Consider the following 20844-nt stretch of genomic DNA (forward strand, 5'->3'; position numbering starts at 1 on the left):
TTGCAAGGTCTCTACCGAGCTGGCCAGCTGTGACGGGTGCTCTCAGCCGGCTCTGGTCTGAATTAAAGGGGGGCGGGGGGGGGGGGGAAGGAGGTGGATTAACAACAGGAGGCTCAGCAGGGGGGACAGATTCCATCTCCTCATGCTTTACTTACGCTCCTTTAACAAAATGCTCACTGCCACCCAATGGTAGGCGGTCAAGGTGGCCTCTGGTCCTACCCTAACGTTCTGTTCAAAGTCCTGTCTGATCGCCTGGATTCTCTACTTTGCTAGTACTTCCCTAATGAGAGTTGCCATTTTGCGACACTCTTTGTGGACCTATAGAACGGCAAGGACTTTGGGGAGAGGGCAGGTCTTTATTTTCACCTGTCCCCTCTCTTAGAGCCAAGCGCAAGACCACACTCTCAGCAAGCGTTTGCTGAATGAATGGTGTGGGGCTAATGCTCAGTGCACTACCGACCAGAGCATGAAACAAATGCCCTGGAGACCAGCAACGTCACACTGATCGTGCTATTTAAAAAAACAAAAACCAAAAATCACAACAATCAAAGTAACAGAAACAGTCCTGCAGAAATGGTCAGTGAAAGCTTGGGTTTTGTGGGTTGTTTTATAAAGAAGCCCGGTGGAGATCGGTAGCTAGGCTGCTGCCATGAAAGGAAGCCGTCATATCAGCTCTGGATGAAGAACTTCCATTATGAACCTTGGGTGCCAATATTCAGCGGCAGGTACCAATTAGAAATGGGAGGGTTCGAGTCCACGAATGGTTCTCAAACTATGGATTTAGGCAACAAAAGGGAAAGCAGTGAGCAATGCAATCAATTCAGAGGCAAGTGAGTAGGGATGCTATCCATTTGTTCTGAACTCTGATTGGCTGAAAGTGTTCCTGTTGCTAATTGGCTTTATCCATTGTATAAAGACTGATGAATACAATTATTTGAATAATTGTTATAAATGGGCAACATAAAGTACTTCTCTGTAGTTAATTATGAATTTGCAGTTCTCAGAAGGCTAATCCCTCACTTCTACGTGGCCCAATGAGTATCAAAGCTTTCTACATACGTGCTTGGCACCCACTAAACCGTACCAAACAAGGATGTTTTGAGTAGGCAGCTTTCCTGCTGAACGCTTGCTTCCTTGGGGAAGGCATTAGAAAGCTAATTTTAAAAAATAAAGACAAATATGTTTATGGAATATCATTGAAATGCAAAGTTTCCCATTAAAAAGCAACAGACAGTTGATGTACACCTCATTAAAGATGAAACTGTCATTTTTAATGGCATAAATTTTAAAATATACCAAATCATCTGGAATCCACTGTTCAGAATACATCCGAAAGTGGGAAGCCATTTAGGTTAGTGGCGTTAAATTTGTTTTTGCACTACTGTTGTATTTTATGACTCTGTGGTGCTCTGCCACAGTTGGATAATTTTTGAATAAATATAATTGGGAGCGTTTGCTGACGCACTGAATGCACATGTGAGGACAAGCAAAATTTACCTCCTAAAATTGCTTTTACTTAGGCAGTCAGTCCTCTTTCATGTTAAAAATTATACACCTCTTCTTCTCTTAAAGAAACAAAGATGCATCTCGTGAAGCCGACAATATTCTCCACGAGGAGACGTCACAATTTAACAAGACGTAGGGAACCACTTCTTGGGCTTTTGTCTTTAAACTCCCATGTCGTCTTTTGGAGCCCTTATCTTGTCATTTCTAATTAAAATGCATCCAGTATGTTTCTTTAGACTTTGTTAACCCAATGAAAAGTTTAACTTTTGGTCTATATGGCATTTTTTTGAGCGATTAATTCCGAGTCACTCACACATGCTAATTTCATGTCTGCACTTAAGGAGCTCTTCTGCGGAAGCGTGTGTTTTCCTCTTCATGGTCTATCAGGTGCTCACACACCCCGAGCCTCCTTAGTGCCCCTCCCTGCACTTGCTCCTGACGCCTCCTGCTCAGCAGACATCGCTGCTGCTACAAGTGGTATAATGTGGCAATGTTTAACCAGGTGAAGGAAAACCTCAGATGTTAGAAACAGCAAGAAATCCTGGAGATATTGACATAACTCAAGGTCAAGCAACATTTAAGTGCTTGTGGGTTTAGTTCATCAGGGTTTCATTTTTTTTCCAGATTACGTCATGAAAGAATGATCAAGGAAAACCTCAAGGACACAAAAACACAGCCCACTGGCTCCAGTACCAGTCCCAGCATGAAAAAGGAGGCGATGGTCTCTCTCTTACCTAAGCGGCAGACATCTGATCACTTGGCCATATTATGGAAACTCTTACTTCCATCACCAGCCATAAGAGTTCAGACGCCCCCGGGAGTTTTAATCTAAAGGCTCAGCCATCCTGTTCTTCCTGCTTTGTCAGCTTTTGTGGAGTCTGTCCCTTCTTCCCATTAGCAGAAATTTGGTTCACGCCGTTAAGCAGTAGCGCACTGTTTCCACACTGCATATCAAGGCTGAGACACAATCTTCAGGTCCTGCAGCCGTTCATGAACCTCTTTAGCTTTGTTCTTGAGTGGAACGTACAATGTCTGCAGAGTCCCTTGACTGAGTGACAGCCTTTGAATGCCACTGTTGCGTGCTCATACAGAGAGATGCGCGGAGAGGTACGTACACAGAGATGGTAGACATAGAGGTTGCAATAATGCGCACTGCTGGCTATTTTTCTTTAAAATGGGCTTCACAATTTCCCCTCAATTGAATAGAAAGTAAGATAAGAATTTCATGTGCTTTTAGGATTCCCTCAAGGCTTGCACTGCTTATGAAAGGAGTCAGGGAAAGGGAGGTCCTCGGGGTGCTTCCTAAGGGCAGTGGACGAGGGTGAGGAGCGGGTGTCTCTAGCACAGGCCAGTTTGAAACTACAACTGAAAGTGAAAAATGACTTCAGAGGGGTTCCCGGTTTGAGTCTTACCATTAATTACAGACTAAATTAAAGATGGCTGAAAAACTCATTTGGGATATATCAGTTCACGAGACCCCCAGCCTCTGATATGTCAAGAGGTGGAAAGCGAAAGGACAGGTAGACTAGAAAATAATGAAACGGGATGGGCGGGGGTAGCGGGGGAGAGACAAAGAGGAGAGAGAGCGAGAGAGCGAGAGAGAGAGAGAGAGAGAGAGAGAGAGAGAGAGAGAGAGAACCTCAAACCCAGAGGACGCCAGCTCACTGCAGTGCAGCAAAAGCACAAGCACTATGCCGGACCATGGCATGCTGTCACCCAGAGCCTCGCACGGGGGAGCTGGGTGGGGGAGGGGAGAGGGCACACGCAGGGCTGAACAAGAACAAGGCACAAGACACTTACAGAGAAGCGCCCACATTTGAACAAAAACCATCACACACACCCACACATCAATAATCATAACAACGACACCATCCGTGCTTTCAGTCACTCATGCATTTCTGCCATCAATTTTAGACCATGTGGTAACAGGATTTGGCAGTGTGTGTGTGTGTGTGTGTGTGTGTGTGTGTTTTCTTCTCATTGCTTAACATGCACACATAACACAGGCTTCTTCCTGTCCAGGCCTGAAGGATGAGCTCCAAAAACACAAATGCTCAAGATCCTTTTTCAAAGAAAACCCCTTCGGTCACCCTCGTCTAAAACTCCCATCCTTACACTCGATTTCATCTTTACCATCAATTAGATCCTTAGAAAACACACTGTTACTGACTGTTGTTTGGTTTCTTTTTGGAGAAAATCCATTTGATTTTGAATCATGCCCATGCACTTCTAACCTCTCGGTACATGCTTATTCCGATCAGATATTGGTAAGAACAAATGGTCCACATACATGAACAACTGGTATACTTCATACACACTCTAGCAACACAAGCTTGAATAAAGTATTATAATGAGTCTTCAAAGGGAAAGCTTTTTAAAGATCATTTTTTTTTTACTTTTCATAAAAGAAAAGAGAAATATAGAAAGAATTTCAGTACGGAAACTCTTAAGGCCAATAACGTAGCCACGACTGGCTGACCTGATACGTCTTGTCATTTAAGTTGCCAAGTCCTCAGGCCAGGACATGTTGCTAGGCCCGGGTCTCTCTCGTGAACACCTCAAGGTCATTCTCAAGTGGATCGACGTCAAAGGGTTGCTGCGCTGAAGAAGCTGGGTTTTGGCCACAAGACACCCCGTTACAGTCAGTTCTAGATCTTTCTCTCTCTGAAATCTGGTTCCTGCTTTATAGTTTCCATTGTATTCCACCACCTTTGACAACTAACCTGAAGGCGGGTTTCTCGTCTGCCAAGTAAAACTCTAGATATTACTGTGGCTTTCGTTACAGCGCTTGCTGCCAGCCGGAGGGTGTGCTGTTCAAGACGGTGGTAGGACCTCTTCGTGAGGGTGCTGTAGGGACTCTGCACAAGTCAGGAGAATGTGTTTATGAATGTATGGTACAGGGACTAACCTGGGCTGTCTCTTCTCTCCTTCTGCCGTTAAGGAATCGTGTATGTGTGCGTGCACGGCCATTCCTTTTTCTCCCCAAAACTTTTTGGCTCTAGGTTGTTTCCCATGTACTTCCAGACAGCGAACAACATCCTCCTGGTGTGTGATGGGCCTGAACGCTGCCCTTGAACTAATAAGGCAATGGTTGCTTCTCTGTTTCCTGCCACAGGAATGCTATTAAGTCTTATTCCAAGTGTCTCTTTGTTATACCACAAAAAGAGATCACTGTCACTTTCCTTCTAGACAGAAAGACCTAATCAAAAACTGTGTCCTAGACCAAGATTGGCCACTAAGCTAACTTCTCATTTTTCAGGTCAGGGAACAGATTTCCTACTTGGAATACCTCACTCAACTCTAAGACCTACATCCATTAGATTCACATAAGTATGTGGGTTTTATTGAAGGGAACTAGCAAATAGAACTCTGGAGTCTTAGGAGATAAGTGATCAATATTTCTTCAAAGATCTCACACAATTCCGGAATCTTATGGTTACATTTGACCCTGGAGTCAATTATAGGAAGCTCAGAACTTAAATAGCCTTAAAGCTCTGAGACTAATCGATAAAAGTCAGGAAGTGCTCAATTAATGATGAAACGTACAAATAACCAAGCTTAATGGAGCACGGTGCCTGAGCTGTAGCAAGCACTAGTGGGAGCTTTATACCTAACTGACTTCTCATGATTGCCAGGGCATCTGGCCCTTTAACTTTTCCCTTTGTGCCAAAGACAGGCAAGGGCCAGGTGAGGTGACTTGGGAGCTCCCCGTACCTAAGTTTATTCTGCTTCCTTGGGATTCCTCGTCACAAAGTCCAAATACGGGGGCAATGTGCCATCATCAAGGCCTGACCTTCAGTGACAGCTAACCCAGGACAGGTTTTGCTTAGAGACTGCCAACTGGCACGTCCCCAACTGTAGGTCTGTCTTAAGGAAGTCAGTCTGCGCTAGGAAGACATGTTTAGCTAAAAGTTGAACAGGAAAGCGTTGGCTGATCACCTCTTGTCACTTACATGATGCATTCCAACACTGTTCAACATGCAAAGTGATTTCAGTAGGCCCTTTACCAAAAAATTCCCTGGAACTCAATTATGAAAATTCTGCCCAGTTTTTAACTTAACTATCTTTCTCTAAGCGCAATGTCACCAGGGTGAGAGGTAAGAAATAAAGTCATATACAGATGAAACATGATTCTAACTTTCTGACTGGAGAGACACAGGAAAGTTAACAGACTTATTCCAGTAAGTTGGAGATGAAATCGGGAAAAGGATTTCCCGGTGGCCATTTTTTTAAAAAATTACTTTTGGGTTAAAACTGTAACCAACGTCTTAGTATTTTGCCTACAAGGTACCTGCACACAAATGATTTTTCTAAGTCCTACTTAATGCTGCTAAAATTTACATATGGTGCCATTCTTGGTCTGGAAGAGGTATCCTGCCAAACGCTACCATAACCTTTCATGCACACATAGATTGTGAGCGAATGCGCACTGGTCTGCAGAGGCAAACAGGACTGGGGACATAACTGAGAGAAGAGCGGCGACCTTCCTCTCGGCCACCTCATCAACTTAAACAGGACCCTCTGTCCTTACCTGTCCTTTGGCCTCAACTACCACATGACCCGAACGACCCCTCTTCCAAATGTTACCTGGGACTCAAGCCTATAAATGAAGACAGCAATTGGGTCTTTAATCCAGAGGCTGTGATTTTTAGGCAAGTATTGGTTTTTGAAGTCCCTTGTATTTTGGTGTCCACCTGGAGGTCTGTCAGCCCGGGCCATGGCCCGCGGCCCGCCCAGGGAGGCGGCCCCCTCGCCTGCGACTGTCACCGCTGGCTGCTGAACTCACAACAGAAATGACAAGACCCGACATCCTTTCAAGTCTTAAAAAATTATAGCATATTTATGAGATCAGTCTACTCGAAACACGATTTCCCTTGAAGACCGCATTTCTCTTTTTCCCAGGCTTGCCTTGCCTCTCAGCAGCGCTGAGGAAGTAGATAAACAGTAATGTGATACCAACCGTGAACTGCGGGCTCTGTCGTCGCTGCTGTGTCTACATACAGGAACAGAGGATTGGAGGAAGGGAGGAGACAGGAGGAACGGCATGCAAAAAAAGGGAAAATGGAAAAAAAATGGAACAGATAATATATGAGCAAGCTTTCAAAGAACATCGCGTGACAAGCAATAATAAATGAAAAGCAAAAAGCATTTGAAGTGAGTTGCACTGTTTTAAGACATGCCTTCAGCTCAAAGCTGCGAGCCAGTGAGGAAAACAGTCAATTCTCTGGTTCTGGGGTCTTGCCAGGACACATCTTGCTAGTCAATAGTCAGGGGAACATGCAAAGTGAGGAGAAACACCAGTGCAAACTCGTAACGCATCAAGGCTCAGGACTGCGTCGGAAGAGCTGGTCGGAAGGCCGGCCAAACAATGGATTCATACATTCAAACATTGCCTTTGTTTTAAGCCAGCCCACGCGGGCGCTCGGCTTCGTGACTGCCAATTAGGCGTCACCGAATCGGTCACACCTTCAGGGTTCTTGCGAGGCTTCGGCTCAGACACCGGTAGACGAGCGCATGAGCTCAAGGTTTCCATCCTGTGTCTTATTCCAGGAGAGTTCAGCAGGAAAGTTCAACGAACTGGGAGGCCGTGGGAATGAACATCCCAGGTTTCCAGGCAAGTGTCGTACCTGCCCCCGCGCCCCCAGGACCCCCCACGGATCTGTTCTTCGCTCGCGGGCTTGCCATGTTACAACGTGAGAGCATTAGACGGTCAGGGAAACGGCCACGTCCACACCACTTGCCAAACGCCCCTTGTGGTTGTGTGACATTCCACAGACTAAAGGACCCAGCCGTCGCCGTGCTCACAGCTCAGACGCACGTTCACTGCGCTGAGCTGCCGGGAGCCCTGCCTTCTCGGCCACGGCACGAGATGCCGCATTGGCTTTTTCACCGCCAGATGCACTTGCCGGCGAAGAGAACGTGGTTCTGTCTCTTCTCCTTCCATTTCCGACGCTGTTCGAGTCTCCTCCTCCTCCTGCGAGGCTGCAAACCAGGCCTGCTAGTCCTGGCTCCTCTTTGCAGGAAATTGCTCAAGGGACTCAAGAAATGTCTTTTTTGTTTTTGGCTAGAGGGAAAGTGGGATAAATATCTAACGAAATGCACGATGACATTCTTTATCAGTCTTTATTTTTTTTAACACCGCTCCCATGGCCAACTGAATCCAAAGTCAACCCACGTGGCCACGCCTCTGTGTTCAGCGACACTCCCCAGGAGGCTTCCGTCCACTCTCCCCTTCTGAACGGCCAAGGTCAGTGATGTGGGCACGGCAGCTCAGCAGCTCAAGCTGGGCCAGCGTTTGGGGCTAAAACTGCAGGTAGTTACCTGTCCTTTTCTCTCTCTCTCTCCCTCTCTCTCTCATATAATGCAGCTATTTAAGCTGACCATTATTTTTAGGAATTCTAGAGACTCCACATGACTCTTCAGACTTGACACAGGCAATGTTTAAATGCACTGGGATGCCAAACTTTTTTTTTTATTTTTTGGTCATATGAGCCTGGCGCTTCTGGTTCGCAAAATCTGACCCATGAATTCACACTGGTGTTCCTCGTCAGTTGCATGCTTTCCTTGGGACCCTCTATCATTGGAAACTTGCAGCCCTTCGAAGGAGCCAGAATTAACCAGCAATCTGACAAGCGACTGCAGCTTAATATAAACGTATAGCTGAGTTTCTGAAGAATAGATGAAGGAAAGAAAGACATAAAATATACCGCATAATATGAACACAATACTTACTTATAAGTCAAGTCTGTATGCATAAAATAGCAGTAAAAAAAAACAATTCCAAAAATTGTACAGTTGAAACATCGCGATACCAGCCTGTCAGGACGCGGCTGACACATCTCCTTGCTCGGGACATTCAAGTCAAGTGTTAGTGCGACTCGTTTTCAGTTTCAGGGGCAAAATCAAACGCACATTTGTATGGAAACATGTATCTGCAGGTTAATACATTTTATGGATAGGCACTGACTCCTTTCTAAAACCAACAAAGCAAAACAATAAACACTTTGGCTTGTTTTTATAGCAGCACTTTCTCATACGCTTCACTTTTTAGCAGGTTAACAATTAGCAGAAACGGAAAGAAAGGAGGTGGGATCAATCCTGAAGGTCAGAGCCCTCAAAAATCACATCTCAGCATTAACCAGTGACCCCTCGCTTTACTCTTCCCTACATCCCAACACTGTCCGCTCCAGCGTGAGATTAAACTGAGCGGACCAGGGCGTCAGCTTCTATGTGGGGACTAGAGAGTAAAGGGGAAAGGTCCACCGTGCAGCTTGCTTCCCCATTCTGGGGATGGGAATCCATCAATTGCACCCAAAAGGGGAGGAGAGAGGAATGCCAGGAGGGGGAAGAGACAGCGTCGAGAACAGTTCAAAGCAAACACGTGTTCACATCAAACCACACGGTCACTGCGGCTGGAATGGCAAGGTCATGCCGGCGATGGAGCAGGAGCCTGGGGGGGGGGGGGAACACACAGGCAGGCCACCAAGCTCACGGGGCTCGAGACTGTGTCGACGGGGACGCTGATGCGGTTTCTCTAAGAGCATCTGGTGCGCTATCGGAACGGAGGCGATTTCAAGTAAAGAATGAAAAAAAAAAACTTCAGAAGTGACTTTTGCTCCCTGCAGGAGGGCCCTGTCACAGAATCGAATTCTCCCTCCTAACTGCATTATGACTTCATGCAGAAACACAGACATCGTGGCTCTGAAAGCGCGGCTCTGTGAGGTAGGGTCTACAGGGGCGCCTTCAAGGGGGGCTGGCGAGGTGTGCAGCATTCTAAGTATTTGGGCAAAAACGTGAGCGCTAACTCAACGAACGTCAGCAAGGCTGCACTTAGCTTGAAAAATGAGAACTCCTAATTGTCCCAACAAAGACTTGTTTAAACTTCATTTTGCTGCTGCCTTTACGAAACTCATCCCTGAGCTAGACCCCAGGGAGAAAGAGGTCACAAAGCGTTGAGTTGGGCTCACGGGGGCATAGAGTTATGAAATTAAAAAGGCCTTGCTGAGCTGCTGTCTCTATTATTTTAATTTTAATTACAATAAGGAGAAATTTATCGGACGTTTATTTTATACGGTCAAGATGAACACCACCAACAAAACGATCCTGTGTTTTTGCAAACCCAGTGGGCGCGTGCGGCCTTAATCGTCACCCTCTGGCTGTTTTATGAGTGTAATCAAACAAGGTGTCCGAGGGCCGGCCCTGCGCTATTTGAAAGATGCACATTTCACTAAATATTGACTTCCTAGTCTCCCAGCCATGCAAATGGTTTATGGGGTCCTATCGTGAATAAATTAAACATCACCTATATTTCAGGTGGCAGTATAAGATACTTACAAAATGAAAAGGCTCTGACAATGTGTGAGATTAGAGATAGTAGCCACTTAACCAAGTAGCAAAAAACAAAACAAAACAAAACACAAAAAACAAAAAAATCCCTGCATGAGAGGCAGTTGGGCAATATTTAGTTGAAACAGTCATGTGTAAACTCCACTGTGGCACATTCTAATCCTTTCATATGGATTCTCTCCAACTTAGAATTGTTCATTGAGTGTGACAGGCTGGGGGTTTAAAACTAATCCATAAATTAGTCCATGGTCTCAAACACAACGGGTGCCATAAATGAAAATGAAAATCCTAGAACAAAATTAAATTCACAACCTTAAATACTTTTTCTTCTCCAATTGCTCTGTGGTGCTCCTGCGTTACAAGGCTCAGGCTCCCTGCAAGACTGCGTTTTGGGGGGTGTGTGAGTAGGGTATACGTTAAAAAATGCACCGGGTAATAACCCAGAGAACCCGATTTGCTCAAAAGCAGAGCTTAATTGTAAAGAGTTTAAATTCTCCCGTGTTGACTGTCATAAGCTTAAATGAAAGCGTACTAAGCAGTCCAGACATATTTTAATACACTTTCCCCCAGTTTATTTTCTTAACTAAAGTCAATAAGGAGTCAATGGCTTTTCTTAATTGAATTCCCCTTCAGTTTGTGGTACGAGGCTGCTTTAAATCCAGACACCAGGGCAGGCAAAGAATTCCCCTGACAATTTTATTTTCATAGTTGTGTTCTGCTGGCCAATATATATTAAATATAGGGGTTTTTAAAATTCTTTTCTTTATTTATTTCTGACTTGCTTAAAATCTATTGAAAGCAAAAATACGTGCTGGAAAATTAAACTTTGATATTTATTTTCTACCAGAGTCCTAGTTAATTTTCTTTCCAACTATGTTAGGCTTTAATTAAACTCCCATTTCTCAGGGACGGGAGAGAGGGGACGGGAACAGACCGAAAGCTGCAAAGGTCCAGACCGGAGAGTCACCACAAAGCTCCCTTCCTTCTCAAAGTCACCCCCCCCCCTCCTTCCACAGAGCAGCAGGATGGGGACTGGACGGGCTTCTCTGTTAAGCAATTTTGAGTTTTGTCCAGAATTCGTTTACTACTGCCGCTGTGCCCCGGAGACCTCGTCACTTGCAAACCAGATGTTCTGAAAATCACAGGCACCTGCACAGCGGTTCACCTCACAAGGAAACGACTCCTCCTTGGCCCCGGGTGGGGGAAGGCTGGGCGGAAGGAGGGCCGGAGAGGGGGAAGGCGAGGGGAGGGGAGGTGCAGAAGGGGGCACTGCAAGGAAGGTGAAGACGGGGAGGGAGCTCTCCGCTGACGTGCTGGGGAGCTGGGTCCTTCTAAGTCCTACCAAGACAGATCTACCCATCACTTTCTTTTTCTTTTTTATGTCTTTATTTTGTTTTGAGAGAGAGACAGAGAGGGAGCAGGGGAGGGGCAGAGAGAGAGGGAGACACACAATCTGAAGCAGCTCCAGGCTCTGAGCTGTCAGCACAGAGCCAAGGTGGGCCCCGAACCCACGGACTGTGAGAGCATGACCTGAGCCGAAGTTGGACGCTTCACCGACTGAGCCCCCCACGCACCCGGTAACCATCGCTTTCTAAGCCTGAGAAACCCACGTGATAAGTTTTCTGCCCTGTGGATAAATAATCTCTTGGATTATTTTTAAACAAGGAATATAAAAGTATGGGAATTATGATAGAAGCATTAGAAAAATAACCCTCCAATCTCATCTCTCAGTCCTTTTTTAAAGGCAGAATCAGGTGATGTACCTCACTGTAGTATTCTTGTTGGTTTTATTCCTTCCTAAATCTGTGTGGGTCACAAACCTGGCTGGCTGGGGCACCTGGTGGCTCAGCCAGTTAACTGTCCAACTTCGCCTCAGGTCATGATCTTGGGGTTCATGGGGCTGAGCCCCGCATTGGGCTCTATGCTGACAGCTCAGAGCCCGACACCTGCTTTGGGTTCTGTCTCTCTCTCTCTCTTTGCCCCTCCCCTGCTCACACTCTGTCTCTGTCTCTCTCAAAAATAAATAAACATTAAAAAAAAGATTCTTGTTACCATGCATCTGGCCTATCGGTAACACGCAATAGGCATTCAATAAATGATGAGTGACAAACAGTCTTAATGGAGTAGATGCCAACTGTCAAAAAAAAGGTAATTTAGTAAACATTCTAGAATGAAAGGTGTGTATTTCCTAGCAACGGTGGCGTAATACATACCCAGGACATAAATACACACAACGTACACATACACTGAACACAGATGCTTGAAGTAAAGTTGGGCCTTTGTGCTTAATTTCTAAAACGCCACCCTGTCCTATTCCCATTTACCCCGTCCCTGACGGCAGACCGAACTACTTCTCTTGTGATGCCCTCCTGGCTCCTTGCCCGTGCCGCGGAGTCAGCCCTACTGCAGAGCACTCTTGGACTTGAGTTCCAGGATCTAGAACCTACCCCCAGTGCCGTCCTCTAAGGGGTTCAAGGACTTTCTGTCTGCATGGCACTAGCATGAAGCTGTCTATAGCATGGGTGCTTGGGGTTTGATGAACGAATGCCTAAATACACCCCTGGCGCCATGCAAATGTCAGCAGCACAGAACAGGAATCCTTAAGCGAAGACCCTGGAGAACAAGACAGTTCGTTACGTGAGGCAGGGCCGTAATTCAGATTGTAGTCTGTCTTAAGCCCGGGTGTACGTAAGACACTGAAAACGTGCTGTGGGGTTGGGGGTCCCTCACTTGGCCTACTCCGTGAGGACTGCCCGCTGCGCTCTCCTTATGTGATTGGACGCACTGCGCCCACACAATGCCTCCTGATACTAGACAATGAAAGCCAGAACAGTGTGGGCCAGGGGTGGGACTCGCTTTCTCCAGGGTAGACTGGGCTCTGAGCACTTAGACTCCAGCAAGAAAAACCTTGCTGCTTTCTCTCCTAGGAAACACAAAGCTTCACTGGACACATACTTTTAAAAAGAGAAAAACTCACTTAGAGATGACCTATTTCATGCCCGTGAAAGGATTTCTAAATGTGTTTCAGGATTTGGCCTTACAGCTACTCATTTCTTATCCTAAAGTGATTTTAGTGTTTTAATTTATGACGGTCACACGTACAGTATGACCTGCACGCTGAACTCCCCTGGAGCCTAAAATTTCCTACTCAGGCTGCTATGGGCGTTTCAGACAGAGTGCCGAGTGTTTTCTAAGGTGCATTCCTCCTCAGGCAACTAACTGCGGACACAACTGGACAGAAACAATACAACATCCACATTATCTCCGGAGTGGAACATAAAATACTTTCCTAAGATGACTCTAGGAAAAAGTTGGGTCCATCCGTCGGACATGGGCAAAACTATCGCCCCAGAAATAGGCAATTGTACATACACCTCATCCACAAAGTCAACTAGCTTCAAAGAAAATTCAAAACAAAATAAAACAAGCAAAAAAGAAACAAACCAACCCCCCCACCCCCATGGTCCCTCAGGAGGGCGGTAGGTTTTTCTTTGATTCTAATTTAGTAGAGAAACGTGCATGAAGGGCTCTGACCCTGGCTAATGGTTTGGTTTGGCCTTCTCTGTATTTTAACAGAGGACTCCAGGGACAATTTAGATTACGCAGTTCGCTCTTCAATATTACAGAATATATCTTCATAAAATGAAACTACGTGGACGACCTGACATGATTTAAAAAAAACAGGAAAAGAAAAGAAACGAAGCGGGGGCTGCCGATGGGAAGAGCGGAAACAGGTATACGGTCAGAATGTCCATGTGCAGGGATGGAAGAGACACTGAAGACACCCACGACAAATCACGACGAGACTCGGGGTGCTCCTAGTTCAGTTCTGTCCCTCAAGTGGTTTTTTATTTAAAAGGGATTACGATGACACTAACGGCCTAATAGTTGTAAGGCTGCAACAAGGTCGATGTGGCGAGCTGACATGACATATGCCTTCCAGGACTCTGGAGCCTTCGAAAAGTCCTCCCTAGGTAAAGCTACCGCTAGACATGAGCCTTCACGGGGAGGTCGGGAGCCCGGCCCCACGCAGGAGGGACAGGACAGAGAGACTCAGGGCCCCTCCCACCCAGCCGGTCCAGGATGCTAGATGGGACCAGCACATCGGACTGGGCTCACAATTTCCTGCTTTCAAGGGTCCCCAGGAAGAAACGGTAACGTGCTTTGGAGGGAGTCGGGCGCCCGGCGGACTCCACGGCAGTCTGGCTCCCTGACTAGGGAGCAATTCCATAACCTGCCTATGGAAGACAGAAGATAACACAGGAACACCTCCTTTCGGGGAAATCAGAAATCAACTGTGCCCTTTTGAGTTTAAAAATATTTTTCTATTGTATTCGTACATTTTCCCGTAATGAAACCCTGACCAGGGCAATGGGTTTCAGCTCCTCCGTCTGAGTGGGAGGAAAGAAATGGATGGCTGTGGGCTGCTTCTTTCTCTTTCTTTCTTTCTTTCTTTTTTTTTTTTTTTTTGGTCAATCTCAGGCTTTATGTTCCTGTCCCTGGATTTAGCTGTTGCAGCTTTTAAGGCTAATGGGGGCTGTAATGCAGCAAACAGTGCAAGAGAGAAGAAGAGTGGAAATTAATTTAGCGATCCATTTGTCATGATTCAGTCTGGAAGATTTTTTAGGAACCAACCTTAATCTCAGGGATAGCCTGGACCTTTAAAATGGGCCACACAATCATTCAGCTCGATAACCTTTAATCTGTTTGAAGTAAGGAGCAAATGTTAAATTCCACAAGTGTGCTTTCCGGGCAAGATAAATATACGTAACGCTGCTGGCTAAGGCGGAGGCCGCCCGTACGATCACATGTGTTGAGGAACGGAGTCTCCAATGCTGTCTGAGTGGCAGTTCTACTTGACTCTTGGGTGTGCCCGTGAGATCCTGGGTGCTCATTCCCACGGACGGAGAGAGGGTTCGAGGGCTAAGGCTGAGGGGCTAAGGTGCATCTCTGAGACTGTCGTGAGGCCAGGAGCAGAGACGCAGAAGCAAAGACAAGCCGTACGTAAAGGCAACTTCCATGTGGATGGAAACACAGCATTGTTTGTGTTAAAAATTTCCTCTTAAGCAGAGTCTTCTATGGTTGGAACATGATCACAGGCAGCTGTAGCTGCTGGGGGGCACAAGATTAGCTTTACTCTGGGGTGAAAAGTCAAAGCTGTGAGTGGAGGCACCTCTGCTGTGTTGCTGAGGAGGGGGGAGTTCAGGGGCGCTTAAGAAAGGTCGCCCCCCTCTCCTGAAAAAGAAAAAAAACCAAAAACCCAAAGCAGCCTAAGCTGGTGGGAGGCCAGCCACAAATGAAAAGCATTGTTCCATGTTACAGAGAAATGGGGTGTTTCTGCAGAGTGACTAAGGCTTCTGCTGCCTTGCAGTGTAGACCCGGCCAGTCACCTTGATGGAACCTTCTCCAGCAATGAGAGGTGATATGGGCTGGCCGACCCCTGGGCCCCTTCTGCAAAGACGGACAGGACCACCTGCAGAGGGCAGTGAGGGACGGAGGTGTAATTCACACGGACATCCGAAGGGCCGTTCTCAGGAAATTTCCTAAAAACCTGCCGTGAAGATCTCCAGCCCAATTCGGTGTACAACCTGGATAAGGGGCAAGAGATCCTGAAAGGTAGAAACCCAGCTCCTGGGAAGTCGACCGCCTGGCTGACCTGGACCCAGTTTGCACGGAACGTCTTTGCTGTGTTTATGAATGAGGCAGAGAGCAGGAGGAGTCCACGTGCTGGGCGACCAGGCGGCAGAAAGAAGGACGTGGAAGAAGGGAAGCAGAAATCCACACCGACGAGGATTCAGGAAGCAGCCCCTGGATGGAGCGGGGTTTAGAGAGAGACACAGAAGGCAACTGATGGATTTTCAGAAGATTTTAAGTGAAGGGTGGCCACTGATGTTTTCATAATTAACCTTCAGACAAACCCCCTCGTGGCTTGTTTTTGAGGTTCTCTTTGTCCCACTGCGAAGGTTAGAAAGTAAAGAAAACTGAGATCGGTGCTCTATGGCTCTACTGCAAAGCCTCCCCTTCTGCAGACTCTCTGGATTCTCCTCACGCCTGCCTCACCGGCTCCTGTGAAAGCCCAGCGCGTCTCCAGAGCCGGCGGGAAGGACGGCCGGTCTAGGGCGGGAGAGAGGCCCACGCCCGAAGGATGATGAGCCAGACAGTCAGTGTGTCAGAAGGAGTCCCAGGGTAGGACCGCACCCGGGGCCCGCACCTCAGAGCCCTCGCGGTCTCCTCGGTGATGGAATGAGGCTGGAAAGCTAACTTTTAAAGAGATTTTTTTCCCCCCTGTTGGAATAACTACTTTTACATGTTCTGGAGTAAGTCCCTGGAAACCGCGGTTGGCAGAGGCCTTACCGGAGGAAATCCTGCTCGTCTAGCAGACGTGACTCAACCGTGACCTTTCCCAGCCTCGCAGGCTGCGGAAGCTCCCAGGCGCCCAGATGAGCGCCCTCAAGCAGGAAGAGAGCCACCAGGTACCAGGAAGGGGTGCATTGCATACCCCTCCCCTGGTGATGGGCAGAAATAGAAACTTTTCTGGAAGAGTTTCGGACAGTCCAGACAAGGTAAGGCCACAGAGTCGCAGAGCCGTGGCGACTCCACCCCTCCAGTATTTAACGGGGGGCAGCGAGGGGCACAGGCATGCCCAGCCCAGAGGAGACAGGCAGCACCAACAAGCAGTAACACTGTTGGCAGGGACTCTGGGGCAGGAAGGATGGTGGTGCGTTTAGAAACACAGCCCGTGTGGGCATGTCCAAGGGTGTGTACGTTCCTTTGTATGAACTAAAGATGGAATTAAGACACGAAGAAGAGCCAGAGCCAGAGTACTTACCATTTCATCAACCGTGGCCAGGCCTGAGCTACCGGCTTGTTCTCTGATAGCCAGGCTGCCATTTTCCCTAGCGTCTTGCTTAGAATAGCGATGCTGGAAAAGAGAATTCTCTTATGTGCCAGCTGCCAAGTATCTCACCTACTGTTAAAGGCCTGGACGTTAAAGATTTTCTGAGGTCCTGAGGATTCAATGTGAGAACAAAGTATCTAATGCCTTTGAAGTTCTAAAAGAAAGGAACAGTTAACTTCCAAGGATTTCAAGGGAAGGGTTAGACTTTTTTGCATACACACCAGAAAGACAATACACATTCAGGACAATTTTCAGTGGTAATGAAGGTACCGTACCTGTGATGATGGTAAGGATGGTGGTGGTGGTGGTGGTGGTGGTGGTGGTGGTGGTGGTGGTGGTGGTGGGGGGGAGAGTTGTGGGGGGATCTGGATAAAAAAAAAAAAAGGAAAATCAAGCCCACGATGCTGGACACAACAATGAGCAGTAATGACAAAACGAAGGCATGAGGACACTGAGATGCTTGTTGGGTGACTTCTCCGTCTGCAACCGAAAACCGCCCTCCCCTGCCCTCCCCCAAGGACTTGTGTCTTGTAGTCCTAACCCCAAACCTTAACTGGAGACACTGAGAAAAGGAGAAAAGAGACTTGCATTAATGAAGCAAACTAGGGAATGAGGAGACGTGAAGGAGAGAAGGGAGGAGAATCAAAACAGGACACCCCCGCCCCGGGCTGAGTCCAGAGGTGAGGGGAGGCCAGCCCGGCCCCCCGGAGGGTACAGTGACTGCCACCTCGTTTCATACTCTGGCAGATGGGAGAAAGGAGGAGGGATGGCGCTGCTCTAAGGGCTCCCGTCGGCCAGGGACGAGCGTGCTCCCGCTCCCCCGCTCTCCATGACGGTTAACTTCATTATTCCCCATCAATACATCCCAGCAGGAAGTAAACCTGCTTCTATACTTGTAATAAATACAAAGACGAGAGAATGTCACCACTAAATATCAAGTTCCAGGCATGCGAGATTTTCCTGAGATTTTGTTTTTTAAAAGTCAATAAATTTTACAACTTATAAATATTAATACGTTAGTTGCCTTTGCTCCCGTTAAAAGCCTGACCTAAGCAGAAGGTGGCGATAAAACCAAAAGACCGTCTTCCACCTTGTAAACAAGAAGGCTCGACCCTCAGAAGCCAGGAATCCCACAGGGAATCCCCGTCAGATGTTTGCTACACTGTATATTCTTCTATCAGCTCCAAAATTATTTGGGGGACAGGGGAAGGGCAAATATGAAAGAGAAAAACGAAAATCTTCAGCCCAAATGATCAAACTGAATGTGTTAAATTGTCAGCAAGACTTTGAACTAAGCAATCATTCTGCCGTAATAGCGCATAAGACGATTTGAAGGCTTTTGATTTTAAATTTTATCTAAAGCACGTCAACTTTTTCTCCCTGACACATCTGGTGTCCTTTTATCTCCAAGTGAGCTCTCAGATTGTCTAATTAATACATCAAAACTTTAATTATATACTGCACCTTTATTGGCTTTGGTACAACTTCCTGAAAGTTTATGAAAACAGCATCTTGGTGCCTGGTGGTAAGGTCTGCCTAAAACGATTCCCACTACGGATCAGTGACCTGGGGCGCTAACTTTCCTCGCAATCTTCTCTCCGCACACGTGCTGTATGAATGTGACAGGGAAGACTCAGCAGCAAATTGCTCTGTTTGAGGGGAGACCTGGCTCCTCTCAGGTGGGCACATGAGCAGTGGACGGCAGCCTCACCCAGGAGACCAAAAGGGAATTCAATAAGATAAATAAATAAATAAAACTGCATCCTCCTCCAAGAAGCAGACTGACTAATTTTGTGATCTCCAACTACCTTTGTAGACGAAGAGGCAGAATGTTGTCTTGGCTACTTTCGGATGGAGGCTGCAGGTGAGGAAGGTTCCGGGACCTGATCACCTACCCCTTCCTGTAGGCCCGGGGGCAGATACAGACGAGCAAGGTGCACTGGCCCCCAAGCCGAGCTCTGAAAACATCCTACGCCTTCTCCTTCCCACCTCAACTGCACCCAGACAGTGCCTGCCGCCCAGCGTGGGGGCGGCTGATGTGCTTCTTCTGTTCTGGTTCAATTACAGCATTTATCACCTGAAAAGGAACGTGTGCACCTGAGCGTCTTCCCTGGTTCACTCTAATGCTATTTCTGTGCCTACCTCTCCGAGTATTGGTACAAAATGTGTGATGCCCACAATGCAATCAAAGGGGACCCGGAGGTCTGTTTTTGAAATACGATTTAAAAATACGATTACGGACGAGGGAGGGGGGCAGACTACCAAGGGCAGAGACTTCAGAGAAAAGGTCACGGGTCCCTTTCATTTTGTGAACATCACACACTTTCAATTATTTTCATCACGACTGGAGTGGCTGTTGTCCTTCGCATCTGGCTCAAGTGACCTGTGAACAGTGAGAACCTTGTCGCTCAGATCGCTTCTAGCACCGAGAGCAACGTGGGGCCACCAGTTAAGAAAACACAGAGTCGGAGCTAATGAGCTGTGTTTGACACATGGAAGCTAAAAGAACCAAACCGACTGGGGCTCAGGCACTAACCAGCCAGATTCTCCAAGTATAGACGTGACTTCCAGAAAATTAAACATTTTGCAGGCATGTTAATGCTTAGTTCATAAAGCACTTTGAAAATTACCGTGGTAGCACAGGAAATCAGCTTTGAAAAGACAAGCTACTCACAATCTTCCCAAATAGCTAGAACATTTTATTAATAGACTAGCAAGTCCTCAGGTTGGTAGTCTGGCCATTCCACGCAGCCCTACTAGCATGGACTGAGGGAGGCAGGAAGCATAACGTAGCTTTAACAAATCTCCAGACGAGGGTAGGTGTACCGTCCTGGGCTGGGGAGGTGTGTCTGTGTCTGTATGTGTGTGTGTGTGTGTGTGTGTGTGTGTGTGTGTGTGAATGTGCTCATCTAGATAGGTAGGCCGCCATGTTTCCTGTCTTTCAGTAGCACACTCTGGACCAGCGAGTAAATTCTAAAAAAAAAAAAAAACCATCTATGTCGGAAGGGATCGTTCTGCTGGGAAGCACTGAGAATCAGACGAATTACAAAGAAAGACACAAATGTCCTTGTAGGCTTGGCAGTCCAAGTGTCATGGCTCTGAAACACAGTTAGCCACCCTGTGAACCTGGGCAGCTTACGGGATTTTTCTAAGTTTCATCTGCCACCTGTAAAACAGGGGGAGGACCCTGTGACCCCCTGGGGTCACTGCAGAGATCAGAGGCGGTCATGCACGTGAACCAGTGGGCCAAAGTGGATGCTCAACAAATGCCAGCCAGAAGCTGGTATCCAAAAGTATTCAACTGTATCTGTGGCCTACGGAATCCACAAAATGTTCCTTATCTTGAGATCTGGGAACAGTAGGTACAGTAAGTCAGAACCGTTTTTCTAAATAACTTAGTTTTCCGAATCCAGGAAGAGTGTCATAGGCCGGTGGGAATTTGCCACTGCTTTGCCCACTGTGAACCTGGGGAGTAGCAACGGGGTCTAGTGGGAGGCGCAGACCCAAAAGAGAGGGCCTTGCCTTCCACCCGTTTTGCCTGAACAGACTCTGAACAGTCTGAGGAGCAGGAGGTTCCGTGTAACATCAGCTGAACACAGGGCACGCGGCACCCCCTTGGCCGCGCAAGGGACGGCCTCCCCTTTACTTGGTCCTCCTTAACCACAGGGCAGAATTAATGCCATCGTACGTGCGGGCCACAGACAACACGGGCCGCGTACAAAGAAAACAAGTCTCAGAAGTTTACGAATAAGGTGAGTAGATGTGATCCTGTAATTCTGCACGATGTTAAAAGGGGGAAAAAATGAAAACCTCAAGTACAGGTTAGGGATTATATTTAAATATCCAGGTAGATATGGTATAAAGGATGCTCTATTTCCTCAAAAAAAAAAAAAAAGACAGTGACTCATATTTTCTTCATAAGGAAAGGGACGCGGTTCTAGGACATAATGGTGTCAATACTGTGCGGGTACGTGGTTGTGTGGGTGTAGATTCACATACACCGACACCTGGGTTATTTACAGGGCTACTGGGGAGAAGGAAGCATGTACACGATCCATATATTTATAAGATACTGAAAATTTCATGCCTGTGGT

At 47.0% G+C, this 20844-nt stretch overlaps 1 protein-coding gene across 6 annotated transcripts in view; it reads right to left on the reverse strand.

Annotated features, from left to right (window-relative positions):
- Nucleotides 1-20844, reverse strand: part of CADM1 (cell adhesion molecule 1) — a 319286-nt gene that overhangs the window by 14509 nt on the left and 283933 nt on the right. For 2 of the 6 annotated variants that reach the window (XM_029956055.1, XM_029956053.1), the window contains exons 8-9: nt 17026-17115; nt 6467-6499 (exon numbers count right to left, since the gene is read on the reverse strand). The exons of 1 other annotated variant lie outside the window; for it this stretch is intronic. In XM_029956055.1, coding sequence (XP_029811915.1) covers nt 6467-6499; nt 17026-17115 — 123 coding nt within the window. The remainder of the gene's footprint in view (nt 1-6466; nt 6500-17025; nt 17116-20844) is intronic. 3 more of the 6 variants (XM_029956058.1, XM_029956057.1, XM_029956056.1) reach the window with 2 other exon arrangements.

This window comes from Suricata suricatta, chromosome 11 (assembly GCF_006229205.1).
Source record: "Suricata suricatta isolate VVHF042 chromosome 11, meerkat_22Aug2017_6uvM2_HiC, whole genome shotgun sequence".
Lineage (NCBI taxonomy): Eukaryota > Metazoa > Chordata > Mammalia > Carnivora > Herpestidae > Suricata > Suricata suricatta.